General features: G+C 35.6%; 2 protein-coding genes across 7 annotated transcripts in view; one reads left to right on the forward strand and one right to left on the reverse strand.

Annotated features, from left to right (window-relative positions):
- Positions 1–23,824, forward strand: part of ccdc146 (coiled-coil domain containing 146) — a 98,942-nt gene that overhangs the window by 36,768 nt on the left and 38,350 nt on the right. The window lies entirely within an intron of this gene.
- On the reverse strand, positions 4,078–19,007 carry lrrc17 (leucine rich repeat containing 17). Of its 2 annotated transcripts, none has more exon segments than NM_205539.1 (4): positions 4,078–6,068; positions 8,826–8,981; positions 12,631–13,469; positions 18,862–18,972. In NM_205539.1, coding segments are annotated over 3 exon segments (1,263 nt in total). In that variant the 5' UTR covers positions 13,367–13,469; positions 18,862–18,972; the 3' UTR covers positions 4,078–5,697.

Raw genomic sequence — 23,824 nt, forward strand, 5'->3', positions numbered from 1 at the left:
ATTTGGAAGTTTCTGTAGACTGGAGTAATAATAAATATTTTTGTCTTACACTGATTAACCATGTCAAAGTTTGTCATTTAAAACATATAAAAAGCACCTGCAGATCGGCTAATGGCATTTGAAACAGGCATGATTGAAGTTTTTTAGTTATCACCACTGTAGGAATTTATGTTGTTTGTCTTATTTTCCTGTCTTATTTTGACTTACTCCTGAAACAACTTGTGCCATTTTCTGTTGTTTTTTTACATGCGATGCATATTTGCCATCCATACTCCAAGCATTAATCAACTTATTCAATATAAATCAATTTTCTAATGTAACCCTAATATAACTGAGAAAACACCACTATTAAAGGTCACATTTATATGATGTCATAATTTTACAAAGTAATTTACAGTATTTCAAATATACAAAAACACTAAACACTAAAGTATTTTGATACAAAATACTAAGCCATTATCATCGACCCTATATCAAATACAAATGACAGAATGCTGCTTTGTGTTTAAAATACATATTTGAAATACATATATCATAAATACTGCCCAACCCTGGTAGGTAGATTGGTTGGATGGTAGGTAGATAGAGCGAGCCCAATGCATTTTCCCAAATATTACGTTTTATTCAATATTAAAATTGTAAGTACACATTTAATGAAAGTTAAATGTTATTAAATGGTAAACTTACAATGTATTTAAACAACATTGTTATTGTACATATTGAGAACAGAATATTTTATCAGTCATTTGAACTCATTTTATACTACAATTTTTGCAGATTTAACATAATTTTAAGGCATCATTACTGACAATTGATTTTAATCGATTTTTTTTTCAAATCTCCTTTTTTTCTGGAAAAGAAAAGAAGGCATGTGAGTTAGAAACAACGTGAAAATGTGTGTACTAAATAAATTATGGCAGTCTTTCTAGATCAGGGGTGTCAAACTCAATTCCTGGAGGGCCGAAGCCTTGCACAGTTTAGTTCCAACCCTGCTCCAACACACTTACCTGTAGGTTTCAAACAAGCCTGAAGGACTCAATTAGTTTGATCAGGTGTGTTTAATTAGGGTTGGAACTAAACTGTGCAGAGCTGCGGCCCTTTTGGAACTGAGTTTGACACCTGTGTTCTAGATGAACAGTTCAATATGTTCTATTTGCAATTGCGCTATTTTGCCAATGGGGGGCGAAAATGAACAGTATATGAATTCATTCATTCAGGCATGCAGTTTTATTGGTGTAACTTTAATGTGATAGGCTGCTCTGGGTTTATAGCCAGATATTTTCATTCATACAGACAACTTTAAGGTTGTAAGTTTTGGAATTGTGCAGGGTGGTATTAACTGCAGGACACAATAAATAACCACAGTAAAAGCCCAGTTTAGCAACGCGGGTGTTCAGCATTTGTTGAGGTTTCTTCTTTGAGATCTCAATGGTAGTTATCATCCTTTCAACTATGCCTCCAGTACACAGCATATAAAATGATGTGTTGAGATTGGCATGGGTGTTTTTATTTTGGCATTACAATCCCTGAACCTCTTGATATCTTTGGGCACACACCAGCTCTCATGCTGTTATGAAAGTTATTTATAGCTTTTGGTAATACTTTATCTTTAAAAGGACATGAGATTAAACCACTCCTGAAATAGCTGCTGTTTTCCCACACATATATATTATGTGCGAGTGTAGTGAGAGACAGTGTTTCTTTTTTTATTCAGGTGTTCAGAGAAGTAAAGCGCTTGGGATGCTGAATATTACATAATATATATAAAGAATTAAAGACATTTATTTTATCACAAAACATTTCAAGTGCAAAACTGGGTCATGTACTTTTTCTGGAATGCTAAATGTTATTCCTTGCAGTCCAAATGGATTAAACATGCCTTTGAATCTTAGGAAGAGTTTAATATTTCACAATTGATTGTTTGGTTCATTAAGTGCAAAATCAGGATAGGTGAAGCACATTTTTTCTATTTTGTATTATATTTATGAGTAACATGTTTAAATGGCTTAAGGACACAAATTGGAAGGCAAAGTATCTTGGCATTGTGCTCGTGCTTATGTGATTTTACCCATGTTGATATAAGAGGAATTGTTTAAACTGACTGAAACGTAGACTCGTCTGAAAATTTGGATCAGATTTTATGACTTAATAAATATATTACAGCAGAATAGCTCCTAAATTTTAGACGTTAAAGCATAAGTAGATTTGTGATTGCCATTATTTATGCCATTTTTTATTTGTTTCTCCTTCATAAGTGTCTTTGGATAAATTAGCCAAATTTTTAAATGCAATTTGCAAATGTAATATAAATCTATTAAGAGTGAGAAAAACGAAAATGAACAAACAGCATACAGTTGAAGTCAGAATTATTAGCCCCTCGTTTAATTTATACTATTTCTTTTTAAAATATTTCTCAAATGATGTTTAACAGAGCAAGGAAATTTTCACAGTATGTCTGATAATATTCTTCTTCTGGAGAAAGTCTTTTTTGTTTTATTTCGGCTTGAATACGAGCAGTTTTTAATGTTTTTAAATCAATTTTATGGGCAAAATTATTAGGCCCTTTAAGCTCATTTTTTTCGATAGTCTACAGATCAAACCATCGTTATACAATGACTTGCCTAATAACCCTAACCTGCCTAGTTAACCTAATAAACCTAGTAAAGCCTTTAAATGTCACTTTAAACTGAATATTGAATGTCTTGAAAAATATCTAGTGAAATATTATTTACCGTCATCATAGCAAAGATTAAATAAATCAGTTATTAGAAATGAGTTATTAAAACTATTATGTGTAGAAATGGGTTGACAAAATCTGCTCTTAAATAAACAGAAATGGGGGGAGTGGCGGAGGGTGGCTAATAATTCAAGAGGGCTAATAATTCTGACTTCAACTGTATATAACACAATAACTAATGTGAAGATTAATCCATCAATCAAGTCTTTTAATGCACAGTGTTGACTTTTCCCCATTTTTATTGTTTCCCGTCATTGTGTGAATCAGCTTTCCATTTCCCAGTTAGCCTCTGTGGAAAATGTAACAGCACTCGCTGCTCTCATTTTCTGCTTTGCATCGTGGGTCACGGTATGATGGTAACTATTCACTCCCACTGAGAGCTTAACCAATGCCTCAGTTTTCACTTACTCAGGGCATTTATCACTCAAACCCGTTGTTTGCTTTGCATGTAAAAGCAACTGCCCTCATGTCTTTATAGCATCAGTAATACATTTTGAGTCTGAAGATTTAATTGAACAAACCAAGACAAACATGGGAATTAAAAGACAACAGTTCTCCAAATAGTGGAAAGTTCAGTAGAATCACACCACTGAAATGCTAAACACATCTGTGCCGCTGAGAACAATTAGTAACATTAAAAGATGAGCTCTTCAGACATTTATTTACTTTGATTCTTTGCCATGTTTTCACTCAAATGCATAGAGTCCCCATATGGCCCTCAACCTGAACTACAGATTATTTTCCCCACATATTTCAGACATGCATTCTCTCAAAGCAGTGACAGAAACTGCAACTCCATAATCTTCTCGCATCTGTTTCTTTTCAGACAGGAAAAAAAAAAAAACAGCCCTAGAGAGAATCTGTGGTACTATGCTTACCCTTCCCCCTCTGAAAAAAATGCTTTTCTAATCTTTCAGTCACCTACGGTCAATGTTCTCTCTAGACATATAGATCACATGACTAACTTTCTGTGCAAATGCATGTTTTAAATTTTTAGACTGTAGACGTTTATCTTTGTGCAAGATGTTGAAGATTTATTTTGAGCTACAAATGAGCATGTGAGTTCTATGTGGTCGCTTTTCCGAAAATATAGAAATTTATGCTATCTATTTAAAAAAACATAATAAGATATTTAATCATATTTATTTTATTCTAATTTTTACATTCATTATCAATTTCAGAGCCCACTTTTTATTTCTGAAGAGAACTGAACCGAGATTGCTTTCTTGTTAATCAGCACATGGAGTCAATTAAAACCAGAATCAATGTCTTTGACCGATTTAAATGGCATATTTTTTCAGGGGTTTGTATGTGCAAATAGAGCAGTTTAAACACAATCATTTTACAAAGCAACAGTTTAATTATTTGTATAAAATGAATGCAGTAAAGGGCCCATAAATGTGCTACTTCAGTAACACAATAACAAAAGCAAAGAAATAACCACATCAACAAGTAATAAAAAACACGCATTTTTCTTGAGACATACTCAAACCCTGGGTAGAAAATATTACTTATTGATTTAGAAGTTTTTAAAAGTAACCATGCAAAGGTAATGAAATTCTGCTGTGGCGTCCCCTGACAAAGCAGGGAATTAAAGCCTAATGAAAGTAATCATCCAAAGGTAAAAAGTGGACATTAGACAAAAATAGGTGTAATAAAAAAGCCAATTCATGACCTGTTAATAATATTGTTGCATGTAGCTTAACTCAGGGGCTTCCAAAGTTTTCAGCTTGTGACTTTCTAAATAACAATTCCACTGACACACGACCCACTATCCTATGAGGTGGTTTTAAACATACAAACTTTGCACACAACTCCAATAGACCTAAATAAACACTAGCATAGAGTATGCAACAGTTTAACAACTATATCATTTTTATGGCCATTATTTGTTTAATTTAATATTAACCTCACTTAACAAGACTGGTGGGCACAATGTTTACAGCACAATTCTATTCTTAGTTTAATTTTGATGACTCCCGCTTGGAGATCCTCCATGTTTAGTCGTGGCCTTTTTTTAATGTATGTGAGTGCCGTAAAGGTGTCAAAGTTTAACATTGTGTTGTAGAATCAATCTTCTGGAACTGTTGCTATCGATGTGTTGTTAACGCAAGTGGAAAAAACAATCCAAATGCTGATGGCTTTTTTTTTTTTGCATGTTGTTTTTTAATGTTTTAATTTTTAACTATTAAATACTATTTTTCTAGAATTATTTTGTAGTTTAAGGATAAAATATGGTAACTTTAATAGTTTATTAAATGGATTAGATTTTTGAAAGTGACCAAGCGACACCCCCTCATTTTTCCACCACCCTTCACGGCGTCCCGACCCCCCATTTTGGGAACCACAGGCTTAATGTGACAGTTCTTTTAATCTATCACGGAACACTTTTTATATTTCATTCATTTTTAAAACAATACTATAATAGCGGCTTAAGATTAAAACTTTAGAAAACTGGTTTCAAAGTTAAAGTTTTCGAAAAATAGTACCATTGTTGTCTGAGCGTAATTGTGTTTATGAAATGTGTTCATGTCAATGTACATGTTGTTATAACTTTGAGATCCTAAACATACTAAAATCAAATTTCAGAAACGCTAAAATTGTGGAAACAAATAGTTTGTTTTTAGCTGAACTATTAGACATCTGTGATTGTGTGCATATTTAATGGACAAACATCAAACTCATCAATGAATAAAAAAAATCAATATGTACTTTTATTTATCATGATTCAATTAAAAAAGTACTCATAAAACACAATACGTAAACATCAGCTGTTCTGATTGAACTGAAAGAATCTGTAATTGTGACAGCATGATAAAGTTTCACCTCTCTTGTAGTCTGAATTTTGCTTGGAAAACCATTTGTTCACAACATTTTTTTTAAAAGAACGAAAAAATTCCCAGCAGCATCACAGTTTAATTCAGACGAATGATCTCAAATTTCTTGTGCCCTCTGTAAGGTCTAGGCCCCTCCTCTTCATCTATCTCAGCAGTGAGCTCAAGAGGTGTGTTGCCTGCCAAGTCAGTGTCAGGAAGGTTGCCCAGCTGCTTGTCTTTAGGACACTCCGCGTTGTATGTCTTCACATAGTTTTCTACCGGCCAACCACGAAACTCTTCTGGTTCACTGCACACTAGACCTGTGTGGGATACATCAGGGTGATGTTTCAGCCAGTAGATCAAGTAATGGATGTTGTAATCACAAATCCAGGGATTGTCCCCTAGTGACAGCCTCTTCAGGAAGTACAGGTCCTCCAAAACGCCATATTGAAAATATCGCAAGCTATTGTTGGACAGATCCAGTTCTCCCAAGTACAGCAGGCCTGTAAAAGCAGCTACCGAAACAGAAAAAACAAAAAATAAACAATAAGTACAAAGACGTTACACTCTTATGTTCAAAAACATTTTGATATCTAAAAGTAATAATAAAAAACAACAACAAAAATAATAAAATATTTGAGGACAAAGTACAAATTAATCTGTATTGACTGCATGTTTTATTTTACCAAAATTATGTAAACTTATAATACAAAACACGCTATACAGATTTCTGGTAATGTAATTTTATAAATAAAATAAATCGATATAATTATTTTCATGTTTTTTAAATGGTCTCTGATGCTGTCAACAACACTTATAAGTTGCTTAAAAGCTTAGTTCACCCCAAAATGAAAATTCTGTCATCATTTACTCAAGCCATTCCAAACCCAGTTTGATTCATCTTCAGAACAAATTATTATATTTTTTATAAAATGTAAGAGATTTCTTCCATGTCGAATATTCACACAAAATTGTCATGGCAAAAGTATATAAAGAAATAATAAAAATAATTAATGTGAATGAACTTAACTCTTAACTACAATCACTGTCAATGTTAATCAGATGTAATTTCAAAGCTCACAAAAAGATAACCTCATTGCTTTTTAAACACAAAGCAAACATGCTTGAGCGTGCGTGATCAAATTTAAATGCTGTTCATTGATTATTTTTTAGAACAAAAGCCTAAAAAACCCTGTTAATCATTACATGGTATGATTAGTATCTCTGATACTATCTTTGGGGGCCATAAAAATATGTTGTCCCTTAGAATTGTTTTAACTTACCCCCGCTTATCGGCGCCTCTGCCTATAGAATGTAATGAAAATGACAACTGGCACGATTCCACAGTCAGTCATGTTATTATCATCAACTACTTTTTTGATAAATACCCGCAATCCAGTTGTGCCTTTAAGTTCTTCAGTTAGGATATACGTCTAAATGAATTAACACTGAAGTAAATGCAGTCTGCTTTCTAAGCTGTCAACAGAAGGAAGACTTCGGCTCCTGAGTCAGTGTTATCATCCCTCTCTAGGGATCCATTAGTCGACCCACCCTGCTGGTCTGTTCATCAGAGCCCAACTGACTGTGATTAAGTGCATTTTTTAAGGCAGTTTAGAAAGGCTTAAGTGTCTTATAATTATAGCAACATCAGCAAGTACTCGGTTTTTGTTTGTATTTCTCTCTATGGTGAGAGAAAGACTATAATGTGAATTCTGTGTATGGCAACAAACGTTTGCAGAAGCCTTTTTGGGACTCAATCGTAAAAAATGCAGGAAAGGGAATCCAGTGGTCAGTTGATTAAACATATGTCATTTAAAATTACTTTGAGGAAATTTGAAATGGATTTGAATAACCAAACATAGTGGAGTGTACAGATCTGACAGACTCTAGAAATAAAATTGAACGAAAACAGATTTAAACATTCATAGTTTCTTGGTAAACCTTTATAATAGCCATCATTAAGATCATTAGCAAATGTCTAATCAAATTATACATCATCTCAAGAGATTCTATTTGTTGAAAACAGGCTGTAAAGTCCTTTTGTATTTCATAGAAGAAAGATTACAGGATTCCAAAAGCTGCTAAATGCAACTACTCAGCAAGAAACTGCCTACAAATGTTTACAAGTAATTGTATTCAGTGAACCCCCTGCTCTGTTTACTTTAATTGCTTGAAAGGCTTGAATTTTAACATGCTGATCTTTATTGCTGTCTCCACAATAACAAATGTTTATAGTTGTGGTGCATAGTTGAGGCACACTTTGATTTTCCTCATGACTTCTTTTCTTTACTTCCCCCAAAACCCCTCATTGTAATTATTTTAGGAATGATCATGGGACTCTGAAACCCTTCTACTTGTGGAAGGCATTGATTCCTTCACTGCAATTCATACAGCCCTCATGACAAAATTAACCACTATTGTAATTGATTGTAAATACTATCGTGTTTTTGAATCATACTATGGTAAAGTGTTATTAAACCGTATATATTATAGGATTTACAACAGTATTTTATAATGAGTACTATTAACTGTGGCGAGGCAGTGGCGCAGTAGGTAGTGCTGTCGCCTCACAGCAAGAAGGTTGCTGGTTCAAACCTCGGCTCAGTTGGCGTTTCTGTGTGGAGTTTGCATGTTCTCCCTGCCTTCGCGTGGGTTTCCTCCGGGTGCTCCGGTTTCCCCCACAGTCCAAAGTCATGTGGTACAGGTGAATTGGGTAGGCTAACTTGTCCGTAGTGTATGAGTGTGTGTGTGTGGATGTTTCACAGAGATGGGTTGTGGCTGGAAGGGCATACGCTGCGGAAAAAAAACTTGCTGGATAAGTTGGCGGTTCATTCCGCTGTGGCGACCCCTGATTAATAAAGGGACTAAGCTGACAAGAAAATGAATGAATGCTATTAACTGTATAGTGAACAGAAAACTGTGATAAATAATGCAGTATAGTATAGTTTTTACTACCGTAAACTGCAGTGTATTTTAATACTAAATTCCTTTGTATAGCTATAACTATTTATATGTTATAAAGCTGTATTATTACAGCAACTATTCTTGTTCAAAAGGAATAAAGTACTTTAAATTACTATGGTATTTTTTTCAAATGGGAGTACATAGGGCAAAAGTGGATTTTTCCACTTTTTTTTTTTTTTTTTGGAAAATAATGTTTTCTAAGTGACATACCATGGATTTTCTAGCCAACATACCAGGTGACTTAATGTTTCTTGCACTTTATCCATCATTCTTTATCCTTTTAACTTTAAAAAAAGCCCACAACTCACCTGTGTCGATGCTTTCCAGACTGTTTCCACTCAGGTTCAAGAGCTTAAGCTCTTTAACGTTGACAAACTCCTTCTGTCTCAGTTGCTTGATGGTGTTTCTGGATAAATCCAATTTCACAATATCCAGAGGGATGTCAGCCGGCACAGTTTTAAGATCTGTGGAAGAGAGAGTCAAATCACTGTAATTACGTAGGCCTTTGACAACAGCTCTTTCATAATTAGCACGGTTTGACTGATTGACAGTGCATTGCATCCAGCAACAAATGCTGTTTCACGCTTTGATTCTCAAAGGAATATTGTGTTGTACAAAATTCCCCATGTGCTTACAAAGTACTTTGATGAGCTTTCTATATTTCCAAATGATTTCCAGCAGGCTAACCATACATGGAAACATCTGTCATGACAATTGTTGAAAGTTCTGAACAGTTGCCTCCTCGTAGGTGGTCTTTTAACGTCATTTTCTAAGACACTTACTGTACTAGTGATGGTATTCAAACTAAGTAGTATCTGTATATGGATTTTAAATTGTACGCAAAGCATGTGTGACAGTAATCGTTGCGATGGGAGCACTATTTATTTTGGAAGATTCTGGGCACTCGAAAGCAACACTTTAGCAGGCTCCAGCAAACCATGCCTGGCCATATTTATTTATATCACCACGGAGAAAGCTATTGAAGCCGTACACATGGCACACGTTTTGTGGCAACACTCAAAACTCTGTGAGGCATCACTGTCTGTGTTATATTCGGAAATGTTATCGTGGGACTCGTCAGCTTGACGTGCAAAAGCAATGCAGCATGCAGAACAGATGCAGCTGCACTTCCTGCTTGAACCCGCCAGAGCACCTGTTTCAAACCCCAGAGCACCTTCAACAAGAGATCTCGCTTAGATTTTACGTTTAACAATTTATATTAACAGAGATTTTATCCACAGCTACTCCTAGAGTAGATTTTACACTATTTGACTGTGTCTCAGGGACCTGGAGACTAAATTGTCTCCAAAAAATGATCCTGCCGTTATTCTTGTGACTAACTAATTCAGGGAAAAGCCTTCCCAGAAGCTGAGATCACTAATACTTGGCTTTCAGCCTTCTGCTCTTGCCACAACATTCCTGTAAGGGCTTTCTGCAATTAATACTGACAAAAGAAATTTCCAGTTATCCCTTAGGTCCCGAAAGAGATGATGTAACGCTATAAAAGTGTGACTTTTTTGTTTGGTGGAGTGTTTCAGAATGCCCCCCTCAACTCCAGACTGCTGACTCACTATTTCTGAACAAGTCCAAATCCCACTGACTTCAAAACCCATCTGACTTCATTTATTTCACATTGACTGTTTTGTATCACGCACGTTTTGCTTGCCTCATCTAACCCTCATGACTTTGTCTTTGGCTTGACTGTATTCAGTCTTGTCAGGGTTGTCAAAACACATTTAGCTCATTTTTCAAAACAAGGAACCTAACTTTATAAGATGGAGAGCTCAAGAATCATGTGCTGAAAATGTGTTTTTTTATGTATATTTATAATGTATATAATGTATATTTGTAGTTTTTACAGATACATTTATTAACAGAAACTGTCAGAGTTAAGCATATGTCTCATGATCACCAGCGATCTAGTAGCTGCAGATCGCTTAAGGACTACAAACCCGCCATTTATAGACTACAAGACACAGTCATACAACAAACACACCTGGATACAGATCAAGACTGATTACACTCTCACAGCTGAAGCTGCTCAAGGACTGATGAATGCACTACATAAGGAGCACCAACATTGTTGCTGAGTCTTGTTATCTGTTAAGTGACACTGACAATAGGGGTGAGGATCCAAATGCAGGGTTTTATTGACAGAATGGTCAGACAAGCAATGATCAACACAGGAGCAAACAGATGTATGAGGGCAACCCAGAGTCGTAGTCGAAATAGCAGGCAAATGGTAAGAAGGCAGGCAGCATACAGGAATAATCAAACAAAACAAAGCAAAGCAAAGGTTCAAAATCCAGAAGGCAAGGCAAGGAAAACGCTTTGTAATGTCACTTAACAGACACTCAGCAACAGTGTTTGTGCTCCTTATGTTGTACATTCATCAGTCCTTGAGCAGTTTCAGCTGTGAGAGTGTAATCAGTCTTGATCTGGATCCAGGTGTGTGTGTGTGTGTGTTATATGACTGGGTCTTGTAGTCCATAAATGGTGGATTTGTAGTCCTTAAGTGATCTGCAGCTAGATCGCTGGTGATCATGACATAATGAATTAAAAATATTTTAGCAGCGAGCAACATGCTTGGGATGGGCTCCTCGGGAAAATAACTGGGTTTTACTGATGGGTTAATAGTGTAATTTTAAATGTAATTACAGAAAATAGTTACAGTTGTATTACATGCAGATATGTAATCAAGCATAAGTACAATGTAAAAACCTGTAAATACACAATAAGAATATTGTAACAAAAGATTAATTACAGTGTAAGTACGTATTAGTTAAGGCCACTTAATATAAAGTGGGACCAGAAACCTTTTTTTGCAGTGTCAAAGAGCTCTTTTACAGAATGTCTGTCTTTTTATGAATGAAATCGGAGAGATGCTTTCTTTGTCATATCTTACAGCCAGCGTTTCATTAAAGCCCCCTCTTGTCCCAAATTGTTCCCCAAAATGCTACAAGACATGCATAAAACACAGACCAGCACTGTCCTCGGATTCCCATGGAGATTCACATGCATTGCCATAGCAATGTGGTATTTCCTATAAGCTTTTGGAAGATGAATGAGCCTTTGAAAGACAGTCACAGATCTTATTTGAGCGTTGCTTTAGTTTTGCTGAGACTTTTGAAAAATAATACAGAGATTCAAGTTTCAGAAAAGTTACGGTGTCTTGATAACAGTCTGAATATGGCATTAATGTGTCCCAAGAGAAGGGTCTCCAGATGTTGTAGCTGGAAAGATACTCATTTTCTTTTTCTCTAGTTCTCTGCATCTTATATTTCATGTTAGCAGACGTTTGTTCCACTCTGCTGTGAATTAGAGAATTTCACCACATGTTGAGTCAGCAGAAATGATTAATGTTTCACAAATCTCTCTTCAGAAATTAATAATATATCATATGTCCATTGAAAGATAAAGTTGACAAAAATTGTCATTTTTCGTCAGTTTTACAGCATGTCTTTGTATGTTTTTTTAAAGAATTAGTTAACCTAAATTTAAACGTAGTTATTAAATTATCTCTCTCACTCAAGCCCCCAAGAGCTTTGTTCATCATTAAAACACAAATGAAGATATTTTAGATAAAATCAGAGAGCTCCCTCATCCTCCATAGACAGTTGTTCAAAGTCCAGAAAAAATACCAAAAACATTGTCAAAACATTGCATTTGACTTCAGTATTTCAACTATAATAATACAAAGCTCTAAAAAAATTGTGTGCCAAAAGAACTGTAAATAAATACTGTAAATGATTAAAATGGAGTTTCTAGGGATCTGAGGAAAGCATTACTCATTGTGAGTGCATATTGTGAAACACTTTGCCATAACCCTATTTGAAAAGTTTAAATTTGCTTGAAAAAACACACATTTTTAAACCAAACCCCTTCATCTTTGTGTCAGACTTAATTACTTAATTGCATTTCATTTGGCTGCATGCCTTCTTTACAGAAAACACTGTATGCACCATTTTGGTCACCGTGGTTTTACCAAATTAGTTTATACATGATTGGATTTTCCTAAACAAGCATAATGTTTTGTCACTTTACAGCCACAAATGTATCTCACTCCCCCTTCTACAAGAGAAAACTGACAATATAGAGCAATCGCTTTCTCACCTCTGTTCCTGCAGTCCATGCGGGGTACAGGATGCATGTAGGTGTGGCATAAAGAGGTTGCGTCAGACTTTTTTTGGGGAGCCGGTAGTTGCTGATTCTCTGGATCCAAAATTGCTTCTTTCTCCTGCTCAGGGGAGCAAAGCATCTCTGCATCCAGCTTCTTCAGTTGCCTCCCTGAGAATTCCCTAGGCTCTGCACAGCGTGCATAATTGCCAATGTTACGATTACTGGGCACTTGAATGAATCTAACCAGGCTGTCCAGCTGGCAGTCACACCTCCAGGGATTATCATGGAGCCGCAAGTACTTGAGCTGTGGCATTGGGATCAGCATGCCTTCGCTCGCCACCTGCAGACGGTTGTGTTGCAACAATAAAGTGGTGAGCTTGCTCAGGCCGTCAAATGCTCCATCATCAATGCGGGAGATTTCATTCTGCTGGAGATCAAGGCTTTTTAGGTTTCGGAAGTGACTAAAGGTATTGTCTCGCAGCACCTGAATCCTATTGCGTGCCAGCAGAAGGTGGTGAATGTCCTCAGGCCAGCCCAGTAGTACAGCTGTCAAGTGGCGCTCTTGGCAGTCAAAGTACTTTTCCCCATTGACTAAAGTTTCCTTGCAGTCTGCAGCAAACCTTTTAGTGGTATGGTCTCGACTCCGTACTCGACGCGCCCTTCCACCCTTTCGTGCCTCGGCTGCCCAGACCACCAGGCACAGCAGCAGCAGACCGCAGAGCAGCCGCATGGCAAAAAGCAGCAGCTGGGTTAACCAGTCAAGTGGAGTCTCAGCACAATCTCAATAAACCGAGAGCTTGTTTAATCAGAGTGAGGAGGTGCCGCTACAGTCCCTGAGAAAAGGCAAACAAAATGTTAGTACCTAAACAACCAAGAATGCAAACACAAGTGAAAAGAACCTTTGTCTTGCAGTTAATTCTTGTAAAATCAGTGCAGGTTAAACTTAAACTATAAAGAAGTATTTTATCTTCTTGACCACATTATAATTTAATGTTACTTTTGTCACATTAATAACAGTGCTGCATATAATGACAATGGCGGATCCTCTTTCACACATATCTGCAAAAGCTCCTACATATACAAAAGTAGTTGCTGAAGCACATCTGGTTCTAGTATCTGCCATTGTTTTCTTGGTTGTCAAGTATTCTTGCAGAATGTGAAACACACACATTTTATAAAATCACATTTTTTTGTAGTTTACACAGAGATCAACAGTCTTATTGTCCAAATAATTAAACTTGTAACTTTTACCATCCCACTGAATGGATGTTTTCAGTACATTAATTAATTTATTGATTATCGTCAACAACTTTAGAATATGCATATATTATATAGAATTTTTAATCTCTAAAATGGGGTAACAGTTAAACGTTAGTTTACCCAAAAAATTAGGTGGTTATTAATTTCCCACCCTCAGATTGTTCCAAAACCTTCAATTGTCTTAGAATCACAAATTAAGATATTTTCAATGAAATCCGAGAGCTCCAAGATCCTCCATAAATAGCAAAGTCCTGGTGCAACATCCTGAAAAACAATCTCCTCAAAACAGACCATATGTCCTAAGTGGTACTGGAAACTAATCAAGCTACAATAATACTTTTGCACACACATAAAAAACTAAAATTATTACTTTATTCAACAATTTCTTCTTTTCTGTGAATTCATTAATGAAAACCCTAGAAGGAAATATGAAAATAAACACATTCTATAGTGAATGTAACCGTGATATATTTGGATTAGAATAAGTGTTAAATTACTGAAATAAATGCACATCTAGGGCCTGTACCATAAAGGAAGATTAACAAGCTAGCCAACAATTTCTTCTCCTCCTTGTCAGTATAGAGCGTGTGTTCATATGAGCTGCACTCTGTCACAATTGCTGATTTAGTCCTCAGATGCTTTTAAGCTTTGTTTCAAAAAGAGGAACGGAGCACCCTATACTGACACTGAAGAGAAGAAACTTTAATTTAGTCATTATTTGTATTGTCGTAAAGTATTCTCGTATCTGGATAATATTCTGGTTGTTTCACTGAAGACACATAAACTGTTTTGAGGATTTTTTATTTATTTATTTTTTGTCAGGACCATTGCTTTCTTTGGAAAGTCAGAGAGCTCTCAAATTTTATCCAAAATATTTTATCTATGTTACGAAGATGAACAAAGGTCTCAAGGGTTTGGAACCACTTGATAAGTAACTTGAGTTTTATGTAAACTATCCATTTCTAAATTTAGTTGCTTTATTTTTAGGCCCCAAAAGTGTAAATGAACAACCATAAAAATTTAAAACTCTGTAGTGTAAATGTACCCTTCGACACATATTCATTAATGAAAACCCTAGAAGGAAATATAAAAATAAACACATTCTTTAGTCAATGTAACCATGATATAATTTGGGTTAGAATAAGTGTTAAATTTCTGAAATAAATGCACATCTAGGGCCTGTACCATAAAGGAAGATTAACAAGCTAGCCAGTTAAGTTTTAGTTTAGTTTCCACCAACTCTGTATTTTAGGTATATGTAGCTCAGCTCCTCCTTAATGCAATGGGATCGAAGAGTGATTAAAGTCAAGCTCCCTTCATTTTAGCTAAAACCCAAGATTGGTGCAAACTATACTGAAACTTATGTGACTAGCCAGCTAATCCAGCTTGATGGTACAGGCTCCTGACATCATGGCTGAATTTTTTACCCTGGCTATGCATTAAAGTTCAGCAATTTAATAGTCCATCATAAATAGGTCCTTAGAGTAGGAAAATGTCTTAAAATTAATTACTGTATGTCAAGGATCATGACTGCGTAATGTTTTAATTACAATTGAAAATGATCTAATGCATTTGGATGAATGATTTCCCCAGTGTTTTCATAAAAACCGAACAAACTACAACCCTATTTCTGGCCTAATCCCTTTCACGAGCTCACGCCCTGCTAAGTCAATATTTGCTTTGTGGGGAGACATTTTACATTTTTTATTATTATATAATAACAATGACAAATAAGTGATCTTTATTTCCTTGATGTTTTCTTCTCTCGATTTGCTCGTGTATTAGAGTTACAATAACCTCCCATAAACTTGGCTCTTAGATTTGTAGTGCTGTGTGCTGTGCTCCCATTTTTACTGTGCGAAAACTGTAATCCAATTGTTGATTGACTTCCTCAAAAGTATACAGACTGTGGCTCTGTAGCGCTCGCAAAACATTGCTCTGTTTATTTTGAGTGGTCCAGCGTGTCAATTAAGATGAATGGGAAGGCTAACAGATACTTTCACAATCTGTTATGAATATGAGACAACAGTTTGCTATTTTGAGCACGCCTTTAATTCATCAACAAAAGAAACGGGGTGAGCTGGAAGGCCAGCGCAATCATTAAACTGTGATGCTGTAGTGTACTTTACCAGCCTGATCTTTTTGCTGAATATCTTCCTAAAATAAATTATGAAAAGACTGCTGGTAACCATTCACAACTCTAGCATGCATTGGTCCTTCACACTTGCTGATATCAGTAAAAATCAGTAATTCACAGATGGATTTTGGGGCTTCGGGGCTTTCCCTGTATTTCAAGACACTGTAAAATTACTAACAGGTCTTGGCAAGACTTGTACCTCTGACAAGCAGCACTCTTCCAGTTCATAGTTACGTTATTTTGCAGCTATTTTCACAGATGTAATATGTAATTAAATTGTCAGTTTTTTATTTGCAGGAATAGTTCCATGTTCTCTCTTTCCAGTGACAAAATGGTAAAACTAAGACATCATGTGAACATGCTGTGTGATAATCACAAAACACTTTTTTATGTTTTATGTTTTTTTCTTTTTCTATTTTCTAAAGCCATTTTCTTTAATCATGCGCCAGTTGGCCAATTTAGATGTAATGCATTGCTGTACAAAGGTGCATTTCCCAAGGCTTTACTATGCAGTTCACCTTACATAATACTTACATAATACTGTGCTTTTATACTTGCATCAAACTAAAAGCTGTAGAGTAAAATTTATATGGAATAAAAGATATAGATCAAATTTATTTCATATGAAGGGCCAGAAAACTATATTACATTAAAGTTTCCATGGGTAATATCTTAATTTATTTCATAATATTTTAAAATAGATAGAAACTTTTTAAATGATAACTTATTGGAATACAAAAAACAGAAACAATCATAACACAGTGGAGTTCAATGCTGTTCAATGCTGAATACACTAGTCAAGCTTTGAATTGATTTGCTCACCAAAGTCTCTGCATTGTCGAGTGACAGTATGCACATTTAAACAAAATCTAATTAATTTACGCAATTTACTTAAAACATTAATTTCAGCTTTAACATTAACACAAATAAAGTGTTACATTAGATTTGACAATCTCAAAACATCCCCATCATTCTCCTTCTCCTTTCAGATGGGATGGCGGGCCAAATCAAAGGTTACCATGGGCCAACTTGGGCCTGCGGGTCCTAGTTTTTAGCGTCTCTGGTATAGGTTAAAACAAATGTGAGTTCGCATATTGTCATACTTATGTTTTTAGATGAGTTTTGCCAGTAAGTTTGTCTTCAGATCAGATATATAATGATACTGATGCTGAAATTTCTTGACAACATAAAAACAACAAGAAGATGTTTGTACTTTCAAAATTAGGTCACGTTATCTTTTGTAGTAAGATCAAAAAATGTTGATAACTATATGAAATGGAGCTGACGTGTTTGGAGTTCATGGACAGGACCATGCCTCACTTCATTCAATCATCTACTCCCTAAATTTATTTAAGGCAGAACAGCCTGCTAGCACTGTTCATCTCATTTTCTCAAATTCACCTTTACTCATTCTATTTCATTGTTTCCCATTTACAATCCTTATAACCCTCTCATCCCTCCTAGGTTCAATGTGGGGTGAAAGATGGGGGTCACTCTACCAAAATATTACAGAGATGGTACCCTCATTCTGAGTCTCTAGCATCATTGTAGGACATTCAAACCAACCTACCTACCTACTACCTACATTATTATCTTACTCCCATTTCCCTTCATCCCATTGTCCCCTTACCATCCCTCCTCCATCCCTTTTCATCTCTACATCCATACAATAAAGTCCATGCTGGTGAATATGTTATGATCTCTGAAATGAAAATGATCTCTCGTCATTGAAAAAAGGACACAATTATGAAGAAATAGTATTTATATAATGATCACATTATTATTTAAGGCAACACAAGACAAAATTATGATTCAGTAGCATTATACAATGACAGTTAGCTTCTAAAATTTGATGATAAAAATGCAGGTTAACTCCAGTTATAACAGGAGCCTGCTGTGGAGAAAGCTGGCTCTGAGAATTTCTAATGAAGCAGATATTAACAGGAAGCAGTCAGCATTTCAGGTGAATGATCCAGCATAAAGCAAGCCTTGTGTGAGACTGTGGTTGCCACCATGACATTAGTTTACTTCAATAATAGAAGGAAAGAAGAAGGAAGAGATGGAAAACGTCAATGGGAAATGGAGCAGAACGCAGGCACTGTTCACTGTCCAACATCAGAGGGGGAGTGTGTATTTTCTTTTCATCTCCTTTCCTTTTTTTAATTTCCCATGCCACCCATATTCTAGGTCACCCTGCGTGTTTGAAAATAAATGATTCTGATTAGTTCAGGTCTAAAGAAAAGTTTTTCAGGTTAGAAACCTTGAAAGAGAGAGAATTCAGCCCCCTTCCTCGCAGTGTGTCTGTGAGAGAACACGCTTACATGGCCAGCAGTGCTTAATTAAAACCATTTGAACTTCCTGCCCGGGGAGGAAAAGACTCATTTTTTACATCTATCAAAGAGTTTTCCTGTACTTAGCTTTAAAATGATGTAATGATCAAATCTCGTTTTTCAAATAAAAAACTTACTGAGTATATTTACACAGACGAACCTCTGGACTCACACTGACCAAAATCAATAATTTGATTTTTTTTAACAAAAGTCCACAAGCATGCATTTTTGACTCATCAGCCAGAATTTCTTTCTGGAACAAGCATGTGGAATTGGATGGTGCATCTTGACACAATTGCTAAACAAAATTTTAATACAAACGGGCTTCAGTCAATGCTCAAGTCCCAGCCAAAATCAAGCATGCGAACTCTCTGTTACAAAACTGCAGTCCATTCAATAGAGCAGACATACTGTCTGTCCATCTGCACTGGCACTAAGAGAAAGGCTAACCATTCAGACATGCAAACATGGACAAGTTTAATGTAAGGCATCAATTACCTGTACACAGGGGAATGCATCCAAAATCTCATCCAATCTGTATATGTCCTGTTTGCTGAGCTTTTTGTCCTGTCATGAGCTTTTTGCAGGGCTGGATGCCTGAACTTAGCGTGCCGTTCGGTCTGACTGTATGTGTGTGTATGTGCACGAGCATATGTGTGTGTGCGAGAGAAGTTCAGTGCAGCCCCCAAGCTTGTGCTTGGTTTTAAATTACACGCTGTGCAGGAGAGCAGACCCACATGTCCCTGTTACAACTGTACCGCCTCCAATCTTCCAGCACTTTTAGAGCCTCTTTATCATTCTGATGTCCAAAATACTCAGGATGAGGAAGCCCAATTCAAATGACGTGGACAGTTTTATGTGCTATTCCTTCCCTCAAATCAGAGATAAAACTCTGTTGACCCAAGGTAACGGAAGGTTTCACATTTTTGCAATTTAAATATAGGATTGAAATTGATTTTTTTTTTACCCGAGTTATGAAAATTAATGTTATGGCTGGATGCTTAGAAATGAACAGTCACTCACTTGCCTCATGTTATTGTGCTTAAGAATTTAGTTAAAACAATGTAAATTGCATGAGCAGGATATTTCAAGGGATGAGGGGGAATTTTTAAATGGTGACAAAAAACATGACAGTTGTATCAAAAAGTCAGTGTCTCATTCTAATTGTTAGGTCCATTAAGAATAAAATAGCTGGCAATATTCTGTATATTATGAGAATGCACAGCACTGGAGCCTTAGTGTAAACATGTTAACTGTGCATTTGTCCTGTCAATGACGATGGCAATGTGAATATGTAAACTCGAAAGGTTTAAAAATGGAAAGTGTGAAACAGTAAGAAAACCCAAGGTTAATTCTTAAGGGACCACTCCTCTTTTTAACACTGCCAGAGTTAAAACGTTGAGTTTTACTATTCTTAAATCCTCTCAACTGATTTCCAGGTCCGGCATACAATTGAGTTGGATTAGACCATTAGTATCTCACTCAAAATAACTAAACAGTTTCAATATTTTTCCTATTTAAAGTTTGACTCATATGTAGTTACATTGCGTATGCATATCTCATTCCTGCATAATAATCAAGGGACTTTGCTGCCGTACCATGGCTACAACAGTCGGAATGATATTACATAGTGCCTGAACAATTTACTACTATAGAGACATTTTTGTGTGAGGGGAGCCATAAAATAGGCCTATTTTCAAAGTGTCCCTTTAACCTCTGCTAATTGATGAGCAATGCCAAACGTTAATCAAGTTAAACGAAGATTCTGTTTACCTAGAATGACCCTGGGTTAACTATTAAGAAAGTGAAACGCCATATATCTTTTCTAACTTTTCTTATGCTGCTGTTTATGAGAGCAGTTGCAATGATGTGTTCTTTTGATTATTATTTTTCTTTTGTTTTAATAACCAGCTCACAAGCAGTAAATTATTCCAAATGCATACTTTAATAGGGTAAGAGAAAATGTTATATATTTGGATTTACACAAGAGTTTTTAATTGTTGAATTGAATATTGCTTGAGCCAGAAATGTTGACATCTGTTGATGATCTTAAGCAACTTGACAGTTTTGTCTTGCATTTATTAGATTTATGTTTGAGAGCTGCATAAAAATTAAAAGACATTCTTAAATGTCTTGTTTTTGTGAATGAAATGGTGATTGAGGCACTGGGAGACTTGCTTGCTTTGATATATTGTGTTCCCTTGAGACTTTTAAACATGTTTGTTAATATCACCTCATAAATGAGCAGCACTTACTACCATTACTGGGCCCCTGTGTAGAAATACGACCTGCCCTGCAGTGACAACTTTGATCTGTCTCTTCCCAAAGGATGTTTGTATGTGTCTTTCATTAGACCAAATAAAAATAGTTCCTGACAAGATGTTCATAGTGTCATTGCTTAGAGATGAAAAGGATTTTTTTATATACATCATAACATTTATTTATTTATTTATTTATTTATTTATTTATTTATTATTTATTTATTTATTTAGCTAAAACAATTACTGGCTTGCTTGGTTTGGGACTTATGGAGCTGCATGTATGAATTTGCTCTTTAGTGATTGAGCTTTCAGCAGTGACATTTATATGTAAACTGAACTTCAAATCTGAAAACTTGCCTAAAGCAGTTTCAATTTACTAGAACATTTTGTAAACGCGTTATAGATATAAAGATAAATTGAATTTAATATAATCAGGCTAATTATTCACACAGTTTTTTTGAGCTTTAAATTGTGCTAAAATGTTTTGTTTTGGTATTTGTTTGTAATTTTTGCTAAATTTAGAGTGACATCTCTAAATGTATTTGTATGCATCTTTATATTTAATTTAGTCATAAATTTTAATTTTCTTCAGCTATTTTTTTTTACGGCGGACTCATTTTCACAGTTGAAGCCAGTCATAAAATCCATCTAGTACTGGATAGAAATCTCTAGAAATTTTGAGTGCCAGGTCTTTCCTTTTGCAGTCTGCCAGCAGTTTTTAAGCTGCAATTATGGATAAAATTCATCTTAAGAGATTGACAATTTCTCTAACAGTAGTAAAGTCATTATAGGTTTGAATCCCAGGACGTGCATGAATTGATTAAAATGCATATCTGAAATACACTGTCACTTTGGATACAGTTGTCTGCCTAATGCATACATTTATATGTAAAATGCCCAAAATGATTATGAACCAGATGTTGGAATGTAGTGATATCTTGTCAGTCTACATTACGTTTGTGTTTATAAGTTTTGTCTTCAGATGTACTTTTGATATTAATAGATGCTTGTTTATTCAGATTTTTACTTAACTATTGAGCGAGCAGCTGTTTATTATTTATAGTGTGTAGTTCAATGGCTAGTGGAAAGGACAATTGTTTATGCAAACAGTAATGTTTAAAATGATAAGATCATAATATGTTTTTTTATCAAAATCTTTTTCTTATTTTCCCTGCATGATTCTCTGAAAAAATTCTCACATGCTTTTTTGGCGTTTATCCACAAGCCGATTGTAACTGTATTGTATTGCTGCTGTTGGCATGGATACAGTGCAGCCATAGGGATATTGTTAATTTATATAGTCTCTATTAATGGTCATCTGAGGTTATTAAAATATACTGAAATCTGGAAAATAAATGCAGACAGTCTGGTAGACAGTGCAAAAGCATATTTATGGTAATGCATAATTTACTGTACTGTTATAATTACTAATGTGTAAAAATACCCCATTGGTTTAAACTGTGGCCGGATCCCAGCTGGAATGAACATGGATTCTTCGTTCCTCCACGTTTAGTTGCTCAAGACATGATGTAATCAAACATGCACTCCCAGGAAAAGGAACCATTTGGCATAAAGATTAATTCAGACATTCTCTTCGAATCCCATTCCTAAACAGGCCTGGACATTGCCTGCAAAGCACAGTGAAATGTATGTTAGAACATGTTTTGATGAGTTTTGTCTTGTCTTGTTTTGTTTTTTGCTTTGTTTTGTTTTGTGCAATTTTCATTTAGATCCACAAGACTTCATAACCTTTTCCTTCAGCGTTTTGAATGGACAGGAACCAAAATTGTAACCAGTGAAGTTTGCATTAAAAACTTACTTGCCTAAACTTGTGAAATTGTAAGGGGGAAATCAGGTCAACATTCGTTTTGAATTGGTAAATTAGAGACCAAAAAAATTGTGCTCTTTCAAGTATATTGCTTTCTCCAAAACTTGAGTTAATGGGAATATTTGTTTAAATTTGTTAATGTACTTTCAGTGACAATTTATGTTGGAGGGTGTGACATACTGAAAACTATAACACTCTTTTAGTATGTTTGAAGGCTAATCCTTCATGACCTTTTATCTTTCAGTCTAGACAAAACTTATAGTTTATGTAAAAAGCCAAGCACTGGTTCTTCCAATGATTGAAAAGATGCAGCTGCTGTGGAGGGCATTACGCAGACAGAGAAGACTTTGGGATAGCTTTCAAAGTTTTACTTATATGCATTACACTCAAATTTACCATGAACATTGTTCCCAAGAACAATGTCTGTGGGAGTCTGTGGGAGAGTGTTTCATTCATTCATTCATTCATTCATTCATTTATTCATTCATTCATTCATTCATTCATTCATTCATTCATTCATTTTCCTTCGGCTTAATCTCTTTTTTATCAGGGGTCACCACAGTGGAATGAATCCCCAACTTTTCTGGCATATGTTTTACGCAGCGGATGTCCTACCAGTTACAACCCAGTAGTGAAAAAACAGTGTGTATTTGTACAATAGTATGAAGAGCAGCCTTTGTGCAGATTTGGTTGGCAACTATGGCAAGCTTGCAATAGATCCATTTTCCAGAACCGTTCCTCAGCAAAATGTATGCCAACTTGCCTAGAGCTTCCAAATTTATTGTAACGTTCAGGTTACAAAGACTTTTGCTGTTGATCATGAGACAGTTCTTCAAGTTTTCACTTTATAGGCGCAAATGTCAGACAAATGTAATGGCCGATCAGGAAGACATTGTTTATTAGATCAAAGCTTAATTTTTCTTTCAGTTGTTACTTAAAGGTACACTAGAGTGCATTGTTTCAGTATGCTAAATTATTCTTTGACACCTGCATAGTAGGTACTGTATGTGGTGTAGTTAAGTACACAAATTATCCAGACATGGTTTTATATATTTATTTATAGCCACAGGAATTACCCCTAGAATGCTTGGTTTTGACACTATTTGGAACAGTCTTGATTAATGAGTTGAGCTCTTACACCCCACATCTCATCAGTACCTGCTCTCTCTCTCACACACACACAGACACACACAAACACACACACACACACACACACACACACACACACACACACACACACACACACACACACACACACACACACACACACACACACACACACACACACACACACACACACACATACTTCATTTGTCAATATTTTAACAAATTGCGTAGATGCCTTTTTAAATCATTTTAACTGAAGTGGTGG

Source organism: Danio rerio, chromosome 4 (genome assembly GCF_049306965.1).
Source record: "Danio rerio strain Tuebingen ecotype United States chromosome 4, GRCz12tu, whole genome shotgun sequence".
NCBI lineage: Eukaryota > Metazoa > Chordata > Actinopteri > Cypriniformes > Danionidae > Danio > Danio rerio.